The 21,742-nt window shown below is 39.8% G+C and overlaps 1 protein-coding gene across 3 annotated transcripts in view; it reads left to right on the top strand.

The window, feature by feature from the left end:
• TNPO3 (transportin 3) overlaps window positions 1-16,386 on the top strand; it is a 93,808-nt gene extending 77,422 nt beyond the window's left edge. For all 3 annotated transcript variants that reach the window (XM_058529662.1, XM_058529656.1, XM_058529668.1), the window contains 5 exons: window positions 127-283; window positions 2,259-2,426; window positions 6,395-6,507; window positions 13,168-13,259; window positions 15,234-16,386. In XM_058529662.1, coding sequence (XP_058385645.1) covers window positions 127-283; window positions 2,259-2,426; window positions 6,395-6,507; window positions 13,168-13,228 — 499 coding nt within the window. In that variant the 3' untranslated portion in view covers window positions 13,229-13,259; window positions 15,234-16,386. The remainder of the gene's footprint in view (window positions 1-126; window positions 284-2,258; window positions 2,427-6,394; window positions 6,508-13,167; window positions 13,260-15,233) is intronic.
• Window positions 16,387-21,742: the final 5,356 nt, after the last annotated feature.

The raw sequence follows: 21,742 nt of genomic DNA, 5'->3' as shown, positions 1-21,742 counted from the left end.
CCTCCCTCCCCAAGTAACCCTTACCAACCACTGATCTTTTTACTGTCTCCATAGTTTTGCCTTTTACCTTGACTGCTTTTATAGCCTAATCCTGTCATTTACACCCAGCCTGTCTTTCCACACCAGGTTTATTCAGCGTAGCCCTGTTACCTTGTTGAGGAGCCAAGTGGTCATTCCTATCTTACAGTGGGCTATAGCCTCTACTACCCTGGACCACCGGGATGCCAACTGTAGTGTCATGAGGTTCCTGCGAGACCTCATCCACACAGGGGTAGCCAATGATGTAAGTATAACCATTGTACCTTTTCTACTTTGCCGCTCATTGTTTTCTCATCTATCTTCCTCCTTCTTTAGGGGAAAACCAGTATCTCCTTATTTGATCTGTATTGGTAGTCATATAGTATAAAAGATCATTCACTGACCAAAATGTCAACTATTAGATTTAAGATCAACCTAAGTGCTGTAAGCTGTGTAAAAGGGTCTCTCTGCTCCCAAGCCATTTGGTGTCTAGTTGAAGAAATAAACAGGTATAAACAGTTAAATAACAACGAGAAGGCAGTATTTGATTGTCAGATGAGTGATAAAAGTCATGATTGCTACGAGATCAGAGGAGAGAAAGCTCTTTGGAAAGAAATAGGTTGGGATAACTTTCTGGAAGAGGAGGGCCTCAGTGGGACTGTAAGATATAGATATATAGGTAGAATTTAGATGGATTTGAGAGAGGAGGATAGTCTAAATTGGGTATAAATCATGATCAGAGAAAGTCAGGCTAGGCACTAAGTGTGTTAGTAAACAGTTAAAAGACCTGTTTGGCTGGAGTAGTGAAGTGGTTCACAAAATTTTCAAAGGTAGATTTGGCTAGATGTGGCGTAGAATTGAAGGTAAAGGGAGAACAGTATAGAAGTAAGCAAGTATGTGAATAGGCTAATTATTTAAGAAGTTTGCCGGTAAAAGAGAGGAAAAGAAGAAAATAACTAGGGACGGGCCCTATGGCTTAGCAGTTAAGTGTGCGCGCTCTGCTACTGGCGGCCCAGGTTCGGATCCCAGGCGCGCACCGACACACTGCTTGTCCGGCCATGCTGAGGCGGCATCCCACATACAGCTATGACATACAACTATCTACTGGGGCTTTGGGGAGAAAAAGGGAAAAAAAGGAGGATGATTGGCAGTAGATGTTAGCTTAGGGCTAGTCTTCCTCAGCAAAAAAAAAGAGGAAGGTTGACATGGGTGTTAGCTCAGGGCTGATCTTCCTCACACACAAAAAAAAGAAGACAATAACTAGAAGTGAAAAGCAGAGTTAAAAAAAAACAGTTATTTTGGGGGGCCAGCCCCATGGCCTACTGGTTGAGTTCAGCGCGCTCTGCTTTGGTGGCCCAGGTTTGTGTGTTCGGATCCTGGGCGTGGACCTTCACCGCTTGTTGGCCATGCTGTGGCAGCAACCCACATACAAAATAGAGGAAGATTGGCACAGATGTTAGCTCAGGGCTAATCTTGCTCAAGCAAAAAAAAAAAAAACAGTTGTTTTTTTTCAAGATATTAGAAATTATGTATATTCAATGACTATAAGAAGGAAGAAAAGGGGCCGGCCCGGTGGCGCAAGCGGTTAAGTGCGCGCGCTCCGCTGCGGCGGCCCGGGGTTCACTGGTTCGGATCCCGGGTGCGCACCGAAGTACTGCTTGGTAAGCCATGCTGTGGCGGCGTCCCATATAAAGTGGAGGAAGATGGGCACCGATGTTAGCCCAGGGCCGTCTTCCTCAGCAAAAAAAGAGGAGGATTGGCAGATGTTAGCTCAGGGCTGATCTCCTCACAAAAAAAAAAAAAAAAAGAAGGAAGAAAATAAGATTTTCTTTTTGTTAGAAAAGACTAGATATCTGATAAAAGTCTTCACTTCTTTTTTCAGTGGGTTTTAAAAAAGTAAATAGGGACACTTTAAGTTGTTTTTCACAGAAAAAAAAAGGTTAAGAAAATTGCTACCCTTAATCTTTAACCACTGTATCTCTTCTGCCTTCTATTCATGAAAAACCTAAGGATTAAGGTTAATCTCAGCTGAAACCCATGCCCATTTTCTTGATGCTAAACTCTTAATATTTTCTTCCTAATGACAAAATGTTTAGTGGACTTTGTGAATCTGGCTGTTATATAATACATATACTTGCTTCCCTGGAAAAGAGAAATTATTAGACTAAAGGGGAAAGTGTACTTGATCTTTGGAAAATTGAAATTAGAACTTACCTGTTACTTCTGTTTTTTTTAAATAGCATGAAGAAGACTTTGAATTACGGAAAGAACTGATTGGACAGGTGATGAACCAGCTTGGACAGCAACTTGTAAGCCAACTGCTCCACACATGCTGCTTTTGTCTCCCCCCCTATACCCTACCAGATGTGGCTGAAGTGCTCTGGGAGATCATGCAGGTTGACAGACCGGTAAGATTGTTTTCAGTAAGGAACCTGTTCTCACAGTCTTAAACTTTGGTTTCTTGAGGCCAACTAGAACTTGGAAACCAGCCCTGTTGTATGTTCATGGAACCTAATTTAGGCATATTGCTAAGTTTGTTAGATGAAGGGGCCTATTAAAAAACAAGTAATTCATTATTGGGTTCTTGAAAGCATATTTGTGTCACTGTTGTAGGGTTTATATATTACCAGAAGTGAATACTAAACATTGAATTCAGCTGTGTAGCTGGTCAGTGAGAAATTAGTTCACTTGTGAGAGATGCCTGTATATCACTTATATAGTGTTACAGGTTATTCTGGAAGTGTTCATTCACGTCAAGCTCCTTAGATAGCACTGTTTGGTTCCTTGATAATAAATCTAGCCAGAGCATTTGGAGGCATATAAGTATAAAACTAGCCCATAATATCAATTGGATTTGTTTCCCCTTTGGATTTATTTGCATCCTATTTTAGTTCTTGAACCAGGTCCTCTATCACTTGAGCCTGGAAATTTTTTTATACTATCCGTAATCTCCAAGTAATTCAGTACAGGGCCATGTGATCATAAATCAGGGTATGTATACTGCATGAAAGTTTTGAGCAAAGTGGTAAAGTATAATTACAGCTTGTAAATTATTTTAAAAATCGGATTTTTTGTGTGTGTGTGAGGAAGATTGGCCCCTAAGCTAACATCCATTGCCATTCTTCCTCTTTTGCTGAGGAAGATTAGCCCTGAGCTAACATCTGTGCCATCTTCCTGTGTTTTGTATGTGGGACACTGCCACAGCATGGCTTGATGAGCAGTGCATAGGTCTGCGCCCGGAATCCGAACCTGCAAACCCTTCACCACCAAAGCGGAGCACCCCGACTTAAACCACTATGCCACCAGGCCGGCCCCTGTAATTTTTAATATTAATATAAAAGCAGTTCAGAAAAGTGCACAGTTGGACCCAGTTAAAGTGAGCTGTCTTCCAGAACCACAGAAAAATCCAGATACATAAGTATCTTATAACTTTTAAGTCTATGTACATCTTAATGTTGTTTCCTGTTTTATGTCATTGATGGCAGTTCTTGGCCTCAATTTCAGTAGTTTAACAAAGGAGAGTTCACTTTTACTGTTAGACTGTAATATTAGCCAAACGTTATGCCTAGTCTTGGATTTGAGTTTATTTCAAAAATTCAGTGATTGGTGTATATTGTCTCAGTGGGCATATGCTTTACTTGATCTTTGGCTCAGTCATATGACAAACAATCGTGTGTGGCAGATGCTTAGTAGATTTCTAACGTTTTCTTTATGTTTATAATTCAGAAACAGCCACATGAACTTTAATTCTTACCTCTCAAACTCTGTGAGGCTCCTATGTGACTATGGTTTCATCAAATAGCTCTGCATTTCTTCCACATAAACTCAAATGCTTCAGGAATGAATAGTGCCTATAGTTCCCACTGCTGGTTGTTCAATGCAGAAGTTCCATATCGACCTAATAGTTTAGTATTTTTGTGTTTTCCTAAAATAAAGTACTCTGAGCCCCTGGGGACCAGTAAGTTTAATTTCAAAAGTTCTTGAAATGAGAAATAAAATTTCTGTGCTCTTTTCTGTCTTCTTTCCCTTTTTACAAATATACTTGGTTCCCGGGTATTGAAAAACTTATTATGTAAATTCAACTTTACAAAAACATTCTTGATTTGTAAATATGTAGTTAAGTGCTGACAGAAGAAGAAAATGAGAAAAGCAGGTTTGGGTAGGAACAGAAACCAGGTAGCCATGTGCTCTTAAGAGTTTACTATAGAGCCAGCCCCAGTGGCCTAGTGGTTAAATTTGGTGTGCTCTGCTTTGGTGGCCGGGGTTTGGTTCCCAGGCTTGGACATACACCACTCATCTGTGAGTAGCCATGCTGTGGTGGTGGCTCACATATAAAAAGAGGAAGATTGGCAACAGATGTTAGCTCAGAGAGAGTCTTCCTTAGCAAAAAAAAAAAAAAAAAAAAAAAAGTTTACTATATACCCACTGAATTGTCAAGTAATTTTTTTTTTTTGTTTTGTGAGGAAGATCAGTTCTGAGCTCACATCCATGCCAAGCCTCCTCTTTTTGCTGAGGAAGACTGGCCCTGGGCTAACATCTGTGCCCATCTTCCTCTACTTTATATGGGACACTGCCACAGCATGGCTTGATAAGCAGTGCATCAGTGCGCGCCCGGGATCCGAACCCGGGCCGCCAGCAGCGGAGCATGTGCACTTAACCGCTAAGCCACGGGGCTGGCCCCTTGTCAAGTAATTTAAAGTGATTGTTTTCTATAAACATCAACTTACAACTGAGTTTTTGTAAAGGAACTCTTAAATAAATTTGGGTTGTCTGTACCCTGTAAACCAGTTGAAATTGTAAGTAAGAATATAAGTCCAAAGAAAATTCACATTCTTGAGCACTTTCTTAATCATATCATTTTCAAAGTTCAATGCACAAATCCTTCAATAGAAGATGACATACCAGCTTTGTCTCTTGACTTGAGTAAAACTATTAAAACCCTTTCCTCTGTTCCTTCCCTTTCTTTGTTGGATACCCATCTGTGGCAAATTTATTCAGTGTTTTCAACCAAATTTCTCAGGTTACTGGAAGATAAGGCCCATTATGTGCTAGCTAATTAGTTTTTGCGGGCCGGCCCTGTGGCTTAGCGGTTAAGTGTGAGGGCTCCGCTGCTGGCGGCCCAGATTCAGAACCCCAGGTGTGCACCGACGCACCGCTTCTCCAGCCATGCTGAGGGCCGCGTCCCACATACAGCAACTAGAAAGATGTGCAGCTATGACATACAACTATCTACTGGGGCTTTAGGGGAAATAATAAATAAATAAATAAATAGTTTTTGCTTTTTAGTTTAGTTTCTTATTGTTTTTGTTTTGGGGGATGCTATATTTAACTCGTGGGCCGTTTTTGGATGCCAAAACTTTGTCAGTTAAGGGTTCTTTCTGAATCTTTTGCCCCTGCTGGTTTTTGTGTGAGTAGCATGTTGTCTTCCTTGGGGGTACCATTTGGAGAATTAACATTTTTAAGCATTTATACTGGAATATTTACTTTTGCTCTGGTCTATTATGATCATAAATTAACATAATGGGAAAATATATAACGTAAAAAATATAGGTATAAAAAAGTTATTTTACAACTGAAAACTCTGACCAAAGTTTATATCCTACTTAAGAAAGGCATAAAAAAAATTAGAGCTGACTCAAAGAAGAATTCAATTGAAAATAACCCAGAGGAAGTCTCTAGAATTTTGGTTTTGAGTTTGAAGAGGAAGTAAGTAAGTGGAGGTGAGGGCAAACAGTTGTTGTGCATACGAAAGGTATAAAGAGACCATGTTGAGATGTAAACAAATTCTTTTAAATAGCAACAAGGGTAAGCAACAAAAGAATTTTCGAACCTGAAGAACAGGTAGGTATCACAAAGGAACTGACTGCATATGACTTCTACTGAGAGAGACGACCTTAAAATCCTTAAGATTCTGGGTTCATATTATATGTATACTTTTCGACATGTTTACTTAACAATACTTTTGTCCCTGCTTCTTCTGGTACCGGAACCTTTGCTTTGGATTGCCTTTGATCTTTATGCTCAAGAGTTTTCTGACAGCTGTTTAATTTTTAAAATATTACGTAAGTTTAATGACAGGAACAGAACAATAGCCTCATCCAGAAGAGACTTCACTTCCAAGGTAGAAGGGCTCTCTCTGAAATGCTGACTGCTGCCCCTTTGATGGGAAGTCTAGGCATGCCTTTGTAGACTATTCCCATGCCCAGAGGTTTGGAAGACCTAAAGAGAGTACTTTTGTTCATTCCTTTACTTGATTCCAAGTCTGGGGGAGCTCATGTTACTAAGGAAAACCTGTGAGTTTGTTATTACCTGTAGGGCCCCAGTTGAGTAAGCCCTGTCTCCTTTTAAAACTCTTACCCTCTTCTTCTCTGTACAGACATTTTGTCGATGGTTAGAGAATTCGTTGAAAGGTTTGCCAAAGGAGACAACCGTGGGAGCCGTCACAGTGACACACAAACAACTTACAGATTTCCACAAACAAGTCACTAGGTGAGTGATGCTGGGGGTTTTTTAAAGGAATGTGAACAGCAGCTGGGGTGTGCAGAAAAAATATATCTTTGTTTGCTATGCCACCTTAGTTACAGATCTACCCAGGAGTATGTTTCTTGTATGCCTTTTTAAATTCACAATTTAGTGTCTGTTTATCCTTGAATTGCACAAATTGGCATTGGAAACCAATCTGGAGGAAAGTATTACTATGCTGTATATGTGTGCCTCAGTTTTATTGTATATAGTATTAACTGGTCTAAGATCTTAATGAGTAAGTAGAAGTATTATTTCTTCCAAAAGAAAAATGCACTGAGTAGCCCACTACCCTTTAGGAGATCTGTCTTGATCTTTTTGAAGTCCTCAGTTCCCATCCACATTCAGGGGTCAAGAATGCAGGTGGCTAAATAGGTGAAACATTGGTCATAAAACATTATAGAGTAATGTAGACTGTAGTGAATTGAAAAATTTTTGCCACGCTCAAAGATACTCAAATTCTAATTTCACGCAGGCCAAACAAAACGTCTTTCTGGGGTGTATTAGGCCCATTGAGCCACTTGCTTACAGCTTAGTTAAAATGTTAAGTGTACATGAGTGTTTTTTTACTGTGAACACAATAAACATTTTAACTATAGCTACATAGTCTTCCTAATTACTATTTTATAGCTATAAAGGTGTTACTTGATTTTCTTATAATGCCTCTGTTAGTAGAGGTTTAGATTATTTTCATTTTTTCAGTATTACAGATAATATTAAAAGTCCAGCCTTTTCCTTCTTTTGACTATTTTCCTTAAAATGCAATCACTGAATCAAAGGTTATGAGACTTTTATGGTCCTTGATAGTATTAACGATAGCAACTTAAATTGGATTTTATAACTGAATGTTATCTTGCCCTGATGTTCCTTTTTATATCTAGAGTCTTTAGAATTTTGACTAAATTTTAGGCAATGCCTTATATTTGTACAGTTGTGGAATGATTTATAGGCCTAAGAATGAGTATTGCTAGGTAGGTAATAGTGAAAAAGCTGGAAATATTCCAATTGTCCATCAGAGAATAGTTCAATAATTATGTCTATATTAGTAAATATGCCCTAAAAAGGAAGGAAAAAATGCATGTGATGATATAGGAAAATATATAAGATATTATAAAGGGAAAAATAACTGTATAATATAACCAAACTTGCACTTAAAAATTTTTTTTCTATTTTTAATTGTGGTAAAATACACAGATAATTAATGTCTTAACCATTTTTAGGTGTACTATTCAGTAGTGTTAAGTACTTTAACATTGTTACGCAGTCAATCTCCAGAGCTTTTTTATCTTGCAAAACTGAAACTGTACTATTAAACAACTCCCCATTCTCCCAGCCCTCCAGCCCCTGGCAACTATCATTCTACTTTCTATTTCTATGAGTTTGACTACTCTAAATACCTCATATAAGTGAAATCATACCCTATTTGTCCTTTTGTGACTTCCTTAGCATAATGTTCTCAGGGTCCATCCATGTTATAAGAATTGTCTTCCATTTTTAAGACTGAATAACATTCCATTGTTTGTATATACCACATTTTATTTATCCATTCACCTGTTGATAGACATTTGGGTTGCTGCCACCTCTTGGCTATTGTGAATAATGCTGCTATGAATATGGGTATACAAATATCTCTTTAAGACCCTTCTTTCAATTCTTTTGGATATATACCCTGAAGTGGAATTGCTGGATTATATGGAATTCTATGTTTAATTTTTTGAGGAACCTCCATACTGTTTTCCATAGCACCTGTACCATTTTACATTCCCACCAACAGTGCACAAGATTCTAATTTCTCCGTATCTGTTTTTACTTTTGTTGCCTGTTCTTTGTGTCATGTCCAAGAAATCATTACTGAATCTAATATCATGAAGGTTTCCCCCTGTTTTCTTCTAAGAGTTTTTATAGCTTTAGGTCTTATATTTAGGTCTTTGATCCATTTTGAGATAATTTTTGTATATGGTGTATGTTCAGGGTCCAAATTTCATTCTTTTGGTTGTGGGTATCCAGTTTTCCCAGCACTGTCCTTTTCCCTGTTGAATGTTCTTGGCACCCTTACTGAAAATCATTTGAGCATATATACAAGGGATTTATTTCTGAGCCCTCTGTTCCATTGGTCTATGTGTCTGTCTTTATGTCAGTATCATACTATTTTGATTACTATGGCGTTTAAAAGTTTTGAAATTGTGAAGTGTGAGACCTCTAACTTTGTTCTTTTTCCAGATTATTTTGGCTATTTGGGGTCCCTTGAGATTCCATATGAATTTTAGGATAGATTTTTCTATTTCCACAAAAAATGTCTCTGAGATTTTTGATAAGGATTGCATTGAATCTGTAGATCACTTTGGATAGTATTGACATCTTAATGTTAAGTCTTCTAATCCATCAACACGAGATGTCTTTCCGTTTATTGGTGTCTTTTTTTTTTTAATTTTATTTTATTTATTTTTCCCCCAAAGCCCCAGTAGATAGTTGTATGTCATAGTTGCACAGCCTTCTAGTTGCTGTATGTGGGACGTGGCCTCAGCATGGCCGGAGAAGCGGTGCGTCGGTGCGTGCCCAGGATCCGAACCCGGGCCGCCAGCAGCGGAGCGTGTGCACTTAACCGCTAAGCCACGGGGCCGGCCCTATTGGTGTCTTTCTTTCAGCAATGTTTTGTAGTTTGTTTTATTCTTTTCGATGCTATTGTAAATGAACCAACTTGTACTTTTAAAAGTTGTTTTATTATATATGTTATATATATGCAAGCTACTTTATGCATAGTAAATTTCTGGAAAGATAGACAACTAGGGCCAGGACTTTCACTTTTCATTTCATAACCTTTACTATTTGCATTTTTTCATGAACATGTGGTATACTTTTATAATTAAAACCAGACCTAGTTTTTAAAAATGAGAGAAAATAAATTTTAGGCAATGGTACAAGAGCTCATCTTTTCTGAAAATTGATTTCTTAATATCACTTTCCAAAATGGTTTACTTTCTCATCTCCTAGAGTATCTCTAATAATTTTGTTCATGTTAAAATCCCAAACCTTTTTGTAGCTTACTAAGTGGCTTAACTTCATGCCCCGGAAGTAACTGACTTTTGGCTATAGATCAAGTGACATGCATCACTGTAAAATGCATATGACTGCTTTCGTGACACATTTTGCTGAAAGATGGGATTTCCCCTTTACTAGGTAGGTGTATATTGACTGGGATGGCTTTACAAAATTATTTCTTTTTACTGTGAATCTTCCCAGTAGAAGTGGTAGTCCACCTACAAGTTGTCTCAGGGGAAAGACATATAATACTTGCTCCTCTGTGCTTCTGTTTTGCTCTATTCCATCTTGTGTTAGTCAGTAGAATGGCAGGATCATATTGACTCTAATTTCCTTACAGCAAATGGGCATCTGGGGAGACCCCTCAGAGGACTGGGCTTAGAGTCAAGGATGTTGGTTTGAATCTTGCCACTTACTGACTGTTACTTTGAACTTCAGCTTATTCATCTGTAAAATAGTGTTAGTAATACCTATGTCATAGGGTTATTATGAGCTACCAAGTGGAAATCTAAAGAAGATCTGGCATGTAGTAGGTGATCAGTGAATGTTAACTTTCTCCTTGGAAAAGAACCTACCAGAATGTCATTATATACTTGCAAAACTGGCTGGAGCATGTGTCCTGCCAGCTCTAATGCAACCACCCACACATTCTCGAATAAGTCTCCAACAAGTCTATATTCCCTCATGCAGGCTGATATATAGCAGGTAGAACAATAGAGTAAGTCTGAAATAAAAGTCATGGATATCCCCTAATCTAAGGAAAATCTTGGGGCAAGGAAAAGGAGTTCAAATAATGCAATGCCGTGAACAAAAATATCCGTGATCTTTGCCCTGTGATATGGGAAAATAAAGTGCGCTACCAACCTGACCTACTTCATCTCTTATTGCTAAACAAGTTTTGCAGCTCCTCCTGTAGTAGTAGGCTGTGACATAATGGTGGAAAATGAACAGAAGTAAGGTAATGTTGAGGTGCTAGAGAAAGAGTTTGAGATTGCTCACCTCCTCTCAGTAGTTCTCTTTCTTTAGTATGCGTGTTGCCCTTGAACTTTCTGTTCCATGCATGACTCAGTCTCCCTTTTGGCTTTAAGGTCCTGTAACTCCTGCCTCAACATGCTGCTTTGTTTGCCATCATAGCAGGGAGGGTGAGCTGGTTCAGTTTCATTTCAGCGAGTCCAAGCCTGTTTTTCAAATGGTACTGGTAATTAATTCCCCAGCATTTTTAGTTGGTCAACTTGAAGAAAGCTGGGATTTTTCATTCTAAAATATCATTCTTGCTTTCCAGACTCTACTAATTATGACCAGAAGAAATCCTGCCTTCATTTCCCATTTCTCTATCTTGGTGTTTATTTTGTGACCCTCATCACTTGCGTGAGGATCTCAAGGTCAAAAGATGTTGAACATGGGAGGCATTGACACCAGAATTAGAGGCCAGTATGGGGCTGTCTTCTTGCTCAAGTCATTAGAGCTTGGTTACTCCCCATTATCTGCCAGAACATCAGATGAAAAGGGTCGCGTTTCTCAGCACACCCCTAGGATTACGGGGCTTGAGGAATAGTGACCATAAAAGTTTTCAGAAGTGTGGTGAAAGGATTGGGATTGTGGGACTGAAGCCAGAAAATAGAACCTAGAAAATTAGTGGCAGTTTAAAATAAATAAATGACATGAAAAACCAGGAAATAGTAAATGCCAGAAGGACTGAGGCAGAAAACAGAAAAAATAGTTATAGCTTTTAAGGAGCTTTTTTTAAATCCATTTCTTTGGGCTTAATCACTAAGGACACTTAAGTTAAACATTTGGCTGAAGCTCTTGACACCAGAGCAGTTGCTGACAGGATTGGGAGTAGAAGCTGAGCTGATGGGAGACACTGTGGCCCGTTCCTCATTTCACCCTGTCTCCTCACAGTTCTCCTGTACTTGCATTTTGGTTTCAATACATTTTCTCATGTGTCACAAAAGAGGCAAGGATAGAGTTATCATTTCTCTTCCAGATTAAACCAAGATCTCTGGTTGAAGAAGGGTAGAATTTAAAACATGTAAGGCTTTAGGATAGCAAAAGAATTTTGAGTCTCCAGTGCTATTCTAAGTTTAACTGTTGCTTATTATCTTAGTCCCTTATAATAACATACTGCACAGAGGCGTCTCTTTGATTATTCTCTTCCTCCTTCATGACATTGGGAGCATGAGTGATATGGGCTCGCTCACCCTGGCTGCCTCCTTAACAGTCAGTATTGATTTGGAAATAGACTGAGAAATGTAAAGCTGTTATTGAAGCATGTTGAATTCACAAAGAGCAAATAGCAGAATTCCAGTAAAACCAGAAGACTTTCCTCATTTTCATTATATTTTTAGGATGGAGAGAGACTAGAAGAAAGTTTCTAGAATATTCTATTAAATCAAGTCCTGGGGTCCAAATCAAGGTTCTTAATGATGTTTCAGACCTTATAATAGGTGGGGAAATCTAGATGTGGACACTTAAGGAAATAGCTCTCATTTCACCTTCTTTTCTGTTGGATCGCTATTAGCAGTTTCCTCCTCTGGTGTTTAACTATTACAAGAGGGAGAGAGAGCTTTCTTCTAACATTGAATCCTAGGCTGTGGTCCCTGAGTTTTTCTAAGCCAAAGAAAAGACCACAGAAGAGTGAGCATATTAGGAAGTACTTCCTTTTTCACTGTTTTTGGCTTAGCCTCATGTTCAGTTATCAAAAACTGTTATAAAGACTGACACAAAAGAATGAAGCTGGCATCAACTAGTTTCTTGGTGGCAGTTTTAGATGAAGGAGGCCTTTTGAAAAAATAGGATCAGATGAATATTGGGCTATTCATATCACCTAGGCATCTCAGTGCTTGCCTGAGGACTAAGTCCTGTTTCCTCCTCCTCCCTTTCTACATGCCTTAACCCTTTCCTCTCTCCTCTCCCTCCTCCTCCCACAGGAGGAAACACTGAGCAGCCTATTCAACTAGAAAATGAATAACTGATAGAGACTTAATTGCTGGACTGGGCTTTGTAAACAAAATCTGCCTTTGGAAGCGAATGAGGAAACCAGGGTACCCAGTTAGCTTAGCTCGTAGAGTTAAAATTATCAGCCTGTGGTGAATATGCTTGTTTTTTTACTTTTGGGGTTCTGGCTTTCTTGTATTTATGTCAAGGACTTCAACCAAGTGTTGTTGTTGTTGTTGTTGTGGCAGCCTACATTTGTTGAATATTATTTTGTTCACTGCTCTGTTATCCTGAGCACTTTACATATATGAACTGATTTAATCCTCAGAACTTTGTGAGGGAGATAATAGATGAGGACCCTGAGGCAGATCGTTAACTTGTCCAAAGACACAGTCAAGCCAATATTCAAACCTAGACAGTTTTTCTCCAAAGCCCACTCTTTAAGGACCACACAGCTTATAATTATTCTCATATACAGTAGTTAATATTTACCCTTGAGTTACAGAAAGATCAGAAACAGAGTCAAGAGATGATAGAGAAAGCTCCCAGCAGAGCTGGGACAGTTCTCAGTGCACGTCTATGTTGCGGTTGCTTTTCAGTGTATTATATCTTGCTTGTCAGTCAGAGACCAACCTACCTTTTCTTTTCTAGTGCTGAGGAATGTAAACAAGTTTGCTGGGCCTTGCGAGACTTCACCAGGTTGTTTCGATAGCTCACACTCCTGCACTGTGCCTGTCACCCAGGTGAGTGTTATATAGTTCCCAGCTTTTCCTCTGGCTGTCAGGAGAGCTTAGGGATGGGTATAGGTTTTAATGCCCATCATGGGACTAGTACAATAGCTAGAGTCAGGGAAGGACTGAATAGTTTAACACTTTGAACAGCGGAAAATGCAGGGCCCTGATTTTCTTGGGCCAACGTAGCCAGAAAACCATCAGCTTCTTTTGTTTTTGTTTTTGTTTTTATTTTTTTATGAGGAAGATCAGCCCTGAGCTAACATCCATGCTAATCCTCCTGTTTTTTTTGCAGAGGAAGACCAGCTCTGAGCTAACATCTATTGCCAATCCTCCTCCTTTTTTCCCCCAAAGCCCCAGTAGATAGTTGTGTGTCATAGTTGCACATCCTTCTAGTTGCTGTATGTGGGACGCGGCCTCAGCATGGCTGGAGAAGCGGTGCGTCAGTGTGCGTCCGGGATCTGAACCCGGGCCGCCAGCAGCGGAGCGTGCGCACTTAACCGCTAAGCCATGGGGCCAGCCCCCATCAGCTTCTTTTGGATGCCATTTTCACCCCCATAAGAAAGTTACCGTTGCAGACTATCTCAAAAAAAATTTCCTCCCCACGTCTCCTTACAGACACTTCTAGGATGGTAAGTGTGTATGGTAACAAACAAATAAGTAATTTTTAACCTGGCTGCTTTGGTGAAAACAGGGCTGACCTAAAGTTGACCGTGATACATGGCACCATTCTCCTAAAACGGACCTTTCCGGTTTAATGATCAAAGATGCTTATTCTTATCACTTTTACAATTTGAACACGGAAATGCCAGGTTTGGGCCAAGGCAGGAGATATAGAAAAAGGAGCTAGCATCTTTGTCTAGCTCCTGATTGTCAGTTTTCTCCATGTGCTTCTTGTCTCCTGAATCTGTAGCAAAGCAAGAAGCTTTGAGTAGTGGCATATGGGTGCCAGTTTTTTGGCTGGAAGAAGAAAGGCAACTCTCCTCTAAGCCCACCTTTTGATGTTGTAAGCAGAATTTATTCTCCCAGGAGGCAGTTCTCAATGAATGTGCAGCACTCTTACTGGTGGGTTCTGTGATTAAATGCACTAGCAGTTGAAGGTGCTGTTCAGCAGGGCCTCACCACACCAGAAATTATTTCTGAACTTTACTTCTTTAATGATATTTGGGATCCTTAGGTTTTGCAGTATCTGTAATACACATTGACACACTTAGGCTTGTTTGTGGACAACTGTGGGTGTTCATAGCTAACATTTATGGAGCCCTTACTGTGTGTCAGGTGCTGTTCTAAGTGCTTTATATGTATTAACTAAGATAATCCTCATACAGTCCTATGGGTTAGTTACTATTATTATTCTGAGTTAATTATATTATTATTAGTTATTATTATTATGCTAATAGTATAAGTACTATTATTTTACAAATGAGGAAATTGAGGTTCAAGGATGTTAAACAATTTGCTAGATGTCACGGTCAGTAATTGATAGAGCCACCATTCAAATATAGACATTCTGGTACCAGAGTCCTCAATTTTAACCCCACTACTTAATACTTTCATATAGTAACCCTTTCCATAGAGTCTAAATCAGTGGTTTTTAAACTTTTGTTAGTAGGCAAAGCCTTCTTTCAAAATAAAATCTTACATGAAATCCTGATACTGAAACAGACTGAGGTGAAGATTTTCTGGTTGGTTTGGAGTGGGCAGCCTGTACCTGCTGGCTCTCCCTTTACCCCCCACGTTTCATCCCTGTTTCCACAGCACACTCAGAATTGGAAAAGCACTGCAGACAGTATTTCGTTAAAGTGGTAACTCCCTTAGAATCACAAATAAAAAATGTAGCTTCTTCCTTTTTGTACTGAGTTCTTATGGCAGAGGCCAGAATGAGCTACCTGAGCAAGTATAGAAACTTCTGCTTTCAGGTTGACTTTATAAAGTGCTCACTATCTCCTGGACCACAATTATTAACTGTCTTTTCTCTTTTGTCAGGAATGTCTTGTTTAATTAGAAGACAGGAAGGAAACAAAAACCAGACTGTGTCCCACAATCAGAAACCTCCATTGTGGCAGAGGGACCTTCACCGCCACCAGGGCGTCCCGCCAGACAGGGAGAGACTCCAGCCTTCCGAGGCCATCCTGAGGAGTTCCTGTTTGGGGTGTGAGGAAAAATCAGCGCGGTTTAAAAAAAGATGGCTGCGGCCTATCCGGCGTGGTGGGAGGGGAGCTGGTTTCCTGGTGAACTTGTTTCGAAAAGGAAAAATAATTTTAAGGAAATAAAAAAGGAAAACTAAACTGAAACCAGAACTGAAACATTCGCCTGGTAGCAAATGACACACACGCATACGTACACGTACCTACACACACATGCTAACACGCATGTGCACACACAGAGAAATAAAAGTACAAACTTTCTGTGAAACAAAAGACATTTACTTAGGAAAAATGGGAATTTAAATGAATTAAATAGCTGCAGTTGGAAGAAAAGAGTCAAGATCATCTCTTAAGGTTTTCTCTTTTGTCTTCTCTCACCCTCCCTTCCTTTCCTTTCCCCTTCCTCTTTTAATGAAAGTGATTAGAAATTTCTCCCGTTCTCCTCAACTGTTTCTTCCCATCTTGAGCATTGTTCAGACAAGGAGGAGTAAGCAAGGAGCCTGTTCTGTTTTATATCATGGTCACATCAATGATAATAGGACCTGCCAGGGCCAAAATTCTTGTATATCCCAATTCTGACCCTAGTCCATCTCTAAATCTACTCCAATCCATGTTGGAGAGAAGAGCCAAAATTGGGGTGAGTGGGATATAAATGTATATTCTAAGGTTTAGTTTTTTTAAGATTTTTTTTTTTCTTTTTTAGTTAATTTTTCACCCACCAACATGAGAGAGAAAAAAAGGAGTGGGAGTATGGTAAAAAGTGTTTACAGGGCTAACTGTATTTTACTAAGAAATGTGGAAATTATTTGACTTCGTGGGGGTCGAGGCGGGAAAGGGAAGACCAAAGCAGATCTTAATGTTTTAAAGGAGTTGCAGCCCTGCCCAGGCATTAGATATGAGGGCACTGTTCTGTCTGGTGTTGTAGCCATCTCAAGAACAAATCAGCAGCAACAAAAAAAGAAAAGAAACAACAATAAATTTTAAAAATTTAATCAGTGTTTGTTTTTACTTCCTGTCACTGCCTCATAGCTCTGAAATTGTACAGCTAGACCACCCAAGTTAGCAGTCTCAGTTGTTATCTAATAGACGTCTGGGTATGGAATTTAAGAGGCAGGCCCTGCCCTTAATGCCACAGACCATTCATATTTCAGGGGCGTGGCTCATTCTTCTAGTTCACCCTAAAACTCTTCATGCTACATTTTATCCTTTCGTATTGCCTCAGTGGGAAAGAGAATGGGTCACTCAGCCTGTTAAACAAATGTGGCATAGTCTTTCCACTATGGCCACTCATGTAGATTGATTGTTTCCTAACCTACTGAGTATTTGGTCTTTAAGAAAAAAACCTATATAAGGGCTGGCCCTGTGGCCTAGTGGTTAAGTTTGGCGTGCTCCACTTCAGCGGCCTGGGTTCGGTTCCTGGGCGTGGACCTACATCACTCGTGGCCAGCCATGCTATGGCGGCAACCCACATACAAAATAGAGGCAGATTGGCACAGATGTTGGCTCAGGGTGAATCTTCCTCAAGCAAGAAGAGGAAGATTGGCAACAGATGTTAGCTCAGGGAGACTCTTCTTAAGAGAAAAAAAAAGCTATATTGACGTATACTTGACATACAAGCTGCACGTATTTAAGGTATACAGTTGATAAGCTTTGACATAGAATTCACCCGTGAAACCATTAACACAAGCAAGATAGTGAACATACCCTTTACTCCCAAAGGGAGTTTCCTCATGCCTCTTCCCATTCTCCCCTATGCCCAAGTAGCTACTGATCTGTTCTCACTGTAGGTTAGTTTGCATTTTCTTGAATTTTATATAAATGGAATCATACAGTATGTTATAGTAATTGGGCTTTCAGCTACCTTGACTGCAGAGCTGCATCTAGTATTTGGAATCAGTGAAACAAACCTTCCTGCATAAATAACATCAGTGGTACTAGAGTTTTACTCCCTAAAGAGGCATTATTAGAAGAGGAGGAAAAAACTTGAATGTGAAACAGTGTTTCAAGTGAGATTATCGAATTCTGGGGATCAGCACATTACCCCAGCCATCCTCTCATTTTCTAGTTAAACAATAAAACTTGGAAGCTTAGTCCAACCCTAGGTCCTTGGAACAGGTAGTTGGCTTTGCTCTGCTTAAGGAATTTGGCTTTTTTCACAGTTGTTTCTGGGACTGAAAAACAAGTGGAAGGCTTACTACAACTCTCTCCAGCCACTGAAAAATAGCATGTGGAATGCGTGTCCTAGTTAATGTCAAGAACATCCTCTCCACAGCTATAGCTTTGAAAACCAGAACTCTTATTAATGGTGGCAGGGCCTCACTGCTTACTGTGAGTCTTACAGATTGCTTCAGACTAGTTCTTACAAATAATCTTATTACTTTGTGGCATAGCCGGGATACCCACCAAAATTTTAATTCAAAAAGAAACTGTTTGGGATCAGGTACCCTAATGTAGATACTGTATTCCTGCATGACGTTGTCTAGTGGAAGCAGGATGAGAGTCTTGCACCTGAACTTACCTAAGTCGTAAAGTCTCCACAGAATTGTCATCTCATTTCCATGGTTGGCTTATCCAAGAAATTTTAGTCATGATTATGTGGAACACAAAAACCCACTGGGGCTATTCCCAACAAGATTGTACTAAAGAAAAGCGACTTGTGATTTTTATGTACCTGTTCTATAAAGATAGTGACAGAACGTAGGATAAATGAGACATAAAGGAACTTGTGCTTTTGAATGTCATCGATACCTCATGAATGCAATGCATGTGTCCACCTTGTGTGACCCTTGTTTAACTGAATCATTTTACAAAGATGAAAGCCAAAATCTAGAGAAGTTAAAAATCCAAGATTATGCGACAAGATGTGCCTAATTTTTTGAGATATATTACCAGCAAATGAGAAAGTTGCCATCAGGAACATTCCTCTGACAAAAAATGGGAAGAAGCAATCAATATCCCCTCCTACTCTATGAAGACTGAAAAGTTCTTTATGTCAATGAAAAGCTGAATAAGTGAAAGGGTTCTTGTATTAAAAGGGAATGTTTAGTTGGATACAACGATGAACTTGGTGAGGAGGGGCTTGGAGGAAGTGAGGGAAACTACTGGGTTCTAGTGGGATGTGTTCGCCCAGGGCCACAAGCACCAGTGTTCTGTGGATTCTAACTTAAACACTAGCAGAGCCACCAGAGCAGTCAAAAGTCACTACCAAGCGGAACTCTAGTGAAGCTAGGGAGCAGTGAATTGTACCATGCATTGTCCTGCCTTCGACCTCTAGAATGTGTTGGTCTGTCACTTCTTTTGAGTAGTGTTCGTCCACAACTGGCTACTACGACACAGAGATCTACAGGAAATGACAGCCAGTTGTGCTGTTTTTGTTTTATTTATTTTTTTCTGTGAGGAAGATTAGCCCTGAGCTAACATCCTTTGCCAGTCCTCTTTTTGCTGAGGAAGGTTGGCCCTGGGCTAACATCTGTGCCCATCTTTCTCTATATGGGATGCTGCCACAGCATGGCTTGATAAGCGGTGCATCGGTGCGCGCCCAGGATCCGAACCTGCGAACCCCGGGCCCCCAAAGCAGAGCGTGCAAACTTAACCACTATGCTACCGGCTGGCCCTTGTTTTTATTTTATTTTTAAGGAATCAAAAAGTAAGTAGAAGCCCAAAGAAGATTTTGGCAGCCACTGAGCTGCCGGCAGTATTGGAGAAGACAGTCCATGAGTGGTTGCCTGGTGCAGATGTTCCTTCCAAGCTTCTGTAATTCATCTATTCTCAGTCTCCCTGCTCCACCATTCATGAAGGGTTGCAAACTCAAATGCCTTCAGGGACACGACAGTGGAAGGAGTGAAGCAGGCTGCAAGAGGACTGTATTGAACTGGGAGGACATTCCCATGTAAAGTTCCAGCTGATTATTGCCATTGGGGGATGTAAGACAACGTTTCCATATTTGCCAATTTTTTGAGAGAAGCTAGAAATCAGATTGTGAGATCCCTTAATCTTAAAGCATTGACAACTAATTTCAATCTAAAGAGGAAATAGAACTGCACAGGCCAGTGGGGAGAAAAGGTGCTAACCTTTGTAAATGACTGACAGATTAAAGACAAGAGTTAACAGTTCTGAAACCTCTGTACATATGTACAGTATGGAAAAGGGGGGGAGAAGAGTCACTTTATAGTGGAGAAACCTGACAAACACTACCTTAGCCAGGTGATCAAGGTCAGCATCAACATGGTGGTAAATCATGGTGATAGTATGCACCCTAGATATGACGTGATGAGAATGACACTTCATCTCTGTGATCTTCCTTACAAAACCCATGAGAAACACATGAGATAAACCCAAAATGAGAGACATTCTAAAATGTACCCTCAAAACCATCAAAGTCATCAAAAACAAGGAGAGTCTGAGAAAGTGTCAGACTAGTGGAGGCTAAGGAGACATGATGACTAAATGTAGTGTGATAACTTGGATGGGATTCTGGAACAAAAAAGAGATAGAGGAAAACTAATAAAGCATGGAATTTAGTTAATAATAACGTATTCATATGGTTTCATTAGTTGTGACAAAGGCCCCATAGTTGTGACAAATTGGGGAAATTGGGTGTGGGGTATATAGGAACTCTATTAACTTTTCTGAAAATCTAAACCTAAAACTATTCTAAAATTGTTTATTTAAAAAAAAAAATCTGCACAGGCTACTTGACCATATGAAGATGCTCAGCCTTGTTCATAACGAGAAGTGGCACCGAGATACTGTTTCTCACCTGTCAGGCTGGCAAAAATAAAAAAGTTGACAATATAGTCTGTTGGTGAGACTGAGGAAACAGGCACATTCATAGATTTATCAGGATTTTGCCAATATCTAGAAAAATATATTTACATATTTATGTAACAAACAAACATATTTATCCTTTGGCCCAGAAATCCCATTTCTGAGGATCCATCCCAAAGATACACTGGCAAAAATATGACAGGACATAAGTATGCATTAAGTATGCACAAGCCTATTTGCTGCAGCATTATGTATAACAAGGTGAAAACAGCTCAAATACCCACCAATAGGTATAGTCAAAACAAAAACTTGCATCCAACTAGGCCTCTAGAATCCAGAGTTGAGATGGAAGTACCAATTTACAGGAAATAAAGGAGACAAATTATGTTAACGCAACAGAGATGCAATCTGCAGCATCTAGGCAAAAATGAAATGCAGAACAAACAAGGTGATTGGTTTCTTCCACAGTTAAGTTGCAAGGGAATAAAATTTCTCTAATTGTCTTAAATTTTTAAACACTAGATATTTGATAATTTCTTCCCATTAGGTGGGATGATACTGTGGTTTTGTTTTTTAGAATGTCCTTGTCTTTTAGAGAGAGATATATATATATATATATATATGTTGACTATTTACACGTGAAATGCTGTGTCTAGGATCTGCTTCAAAATAATCGCAGGGTGGGGTGTGGATGGGAGTTTAGATGAGAAAGAATGACTATGAATGAATAATTGTTGAAGGTACTACATGGCGATTTCATACCATTCTTCTACTTTCACAAATGTTTAAAATCTTCCATAATAAAAAGGTAAACAACAACAACAAAATTGTTCAGGCCAGAAAATTACACCTATGAGCCAGATTCAACCGATTTGCATGCCTTGTCCTAGTATATTTAATAGCATATGAATATACATGAGGATAACAGACTGTAATGGTCCTAAGTGTAGTTGAAATACTAGCCCTTCCTTTTTCACCATTTCTTATGGGAAAATTGATTTGGACAGAATCTTAGATTCTGCACACATTTGAAAATCCAACACCCTTGCTTCAGCCAGCTTCCTCCTGGAAAGCAAAGCCAGCCAGGTGAGTGCTTATGAAGGCCTCACTGACTCATCAGCCTGGAAGACAGGCCCCTCCCTTTGTCAACGGCCCAGAGATGGAGGGCAGGTACTAGGGGAAGAGGGCCAGCTGGCATCAGAAATCAGGTCTAGGGCCGGCCCTGTGGCTTAGCGGTTAAGTGCGCGTGCTCTGCTACTGGCGGCCCGGGTTCGGATCCTGGGCACGCATGGACGCACCGCTTCTCTGGCCATGCTGAGGCCGCATCCCACATACAGCAACTAGAAGGATGTGCAACTATGACATACAACTATCTACTGGGGCTTTGGGGAAAAAAAAGGAGGAGGATTGGCAATAGATGTTAGCTCAGAGCTGGTCTTCCTCAGCAAAAAGAGGAGGATTAGCACGGATGTTAGCTCAGGGCCGATCTTCCTCACCAAAAAAAAAAAAGAAAAAAGAAATTGGGTCTAGTAGAACAGCATGGAAGCAACTGGTACTGGAAAAAGTAAAGTAATAGCTGAG

This window comes from Diceros bicornis, chromosome 3, assembly GCF_020826845.1.
Source record: "Diceros bicornis minor isolate mBicDic1 chromosome 3, mDicBic1.mat.cur, whole genome shotgun sequence".
NCBI classification, from domain to species: Eukaryota; Metazoa; Chordata; class Mammalia; order Perissodactyla; family Rhinocerotidae; genus Diceros; species Diceros bicornis.
Note: the sequence above shows the minus strand (reverse complement) of the source record. Positions and strands in the feature narration are given on the sequence as shown.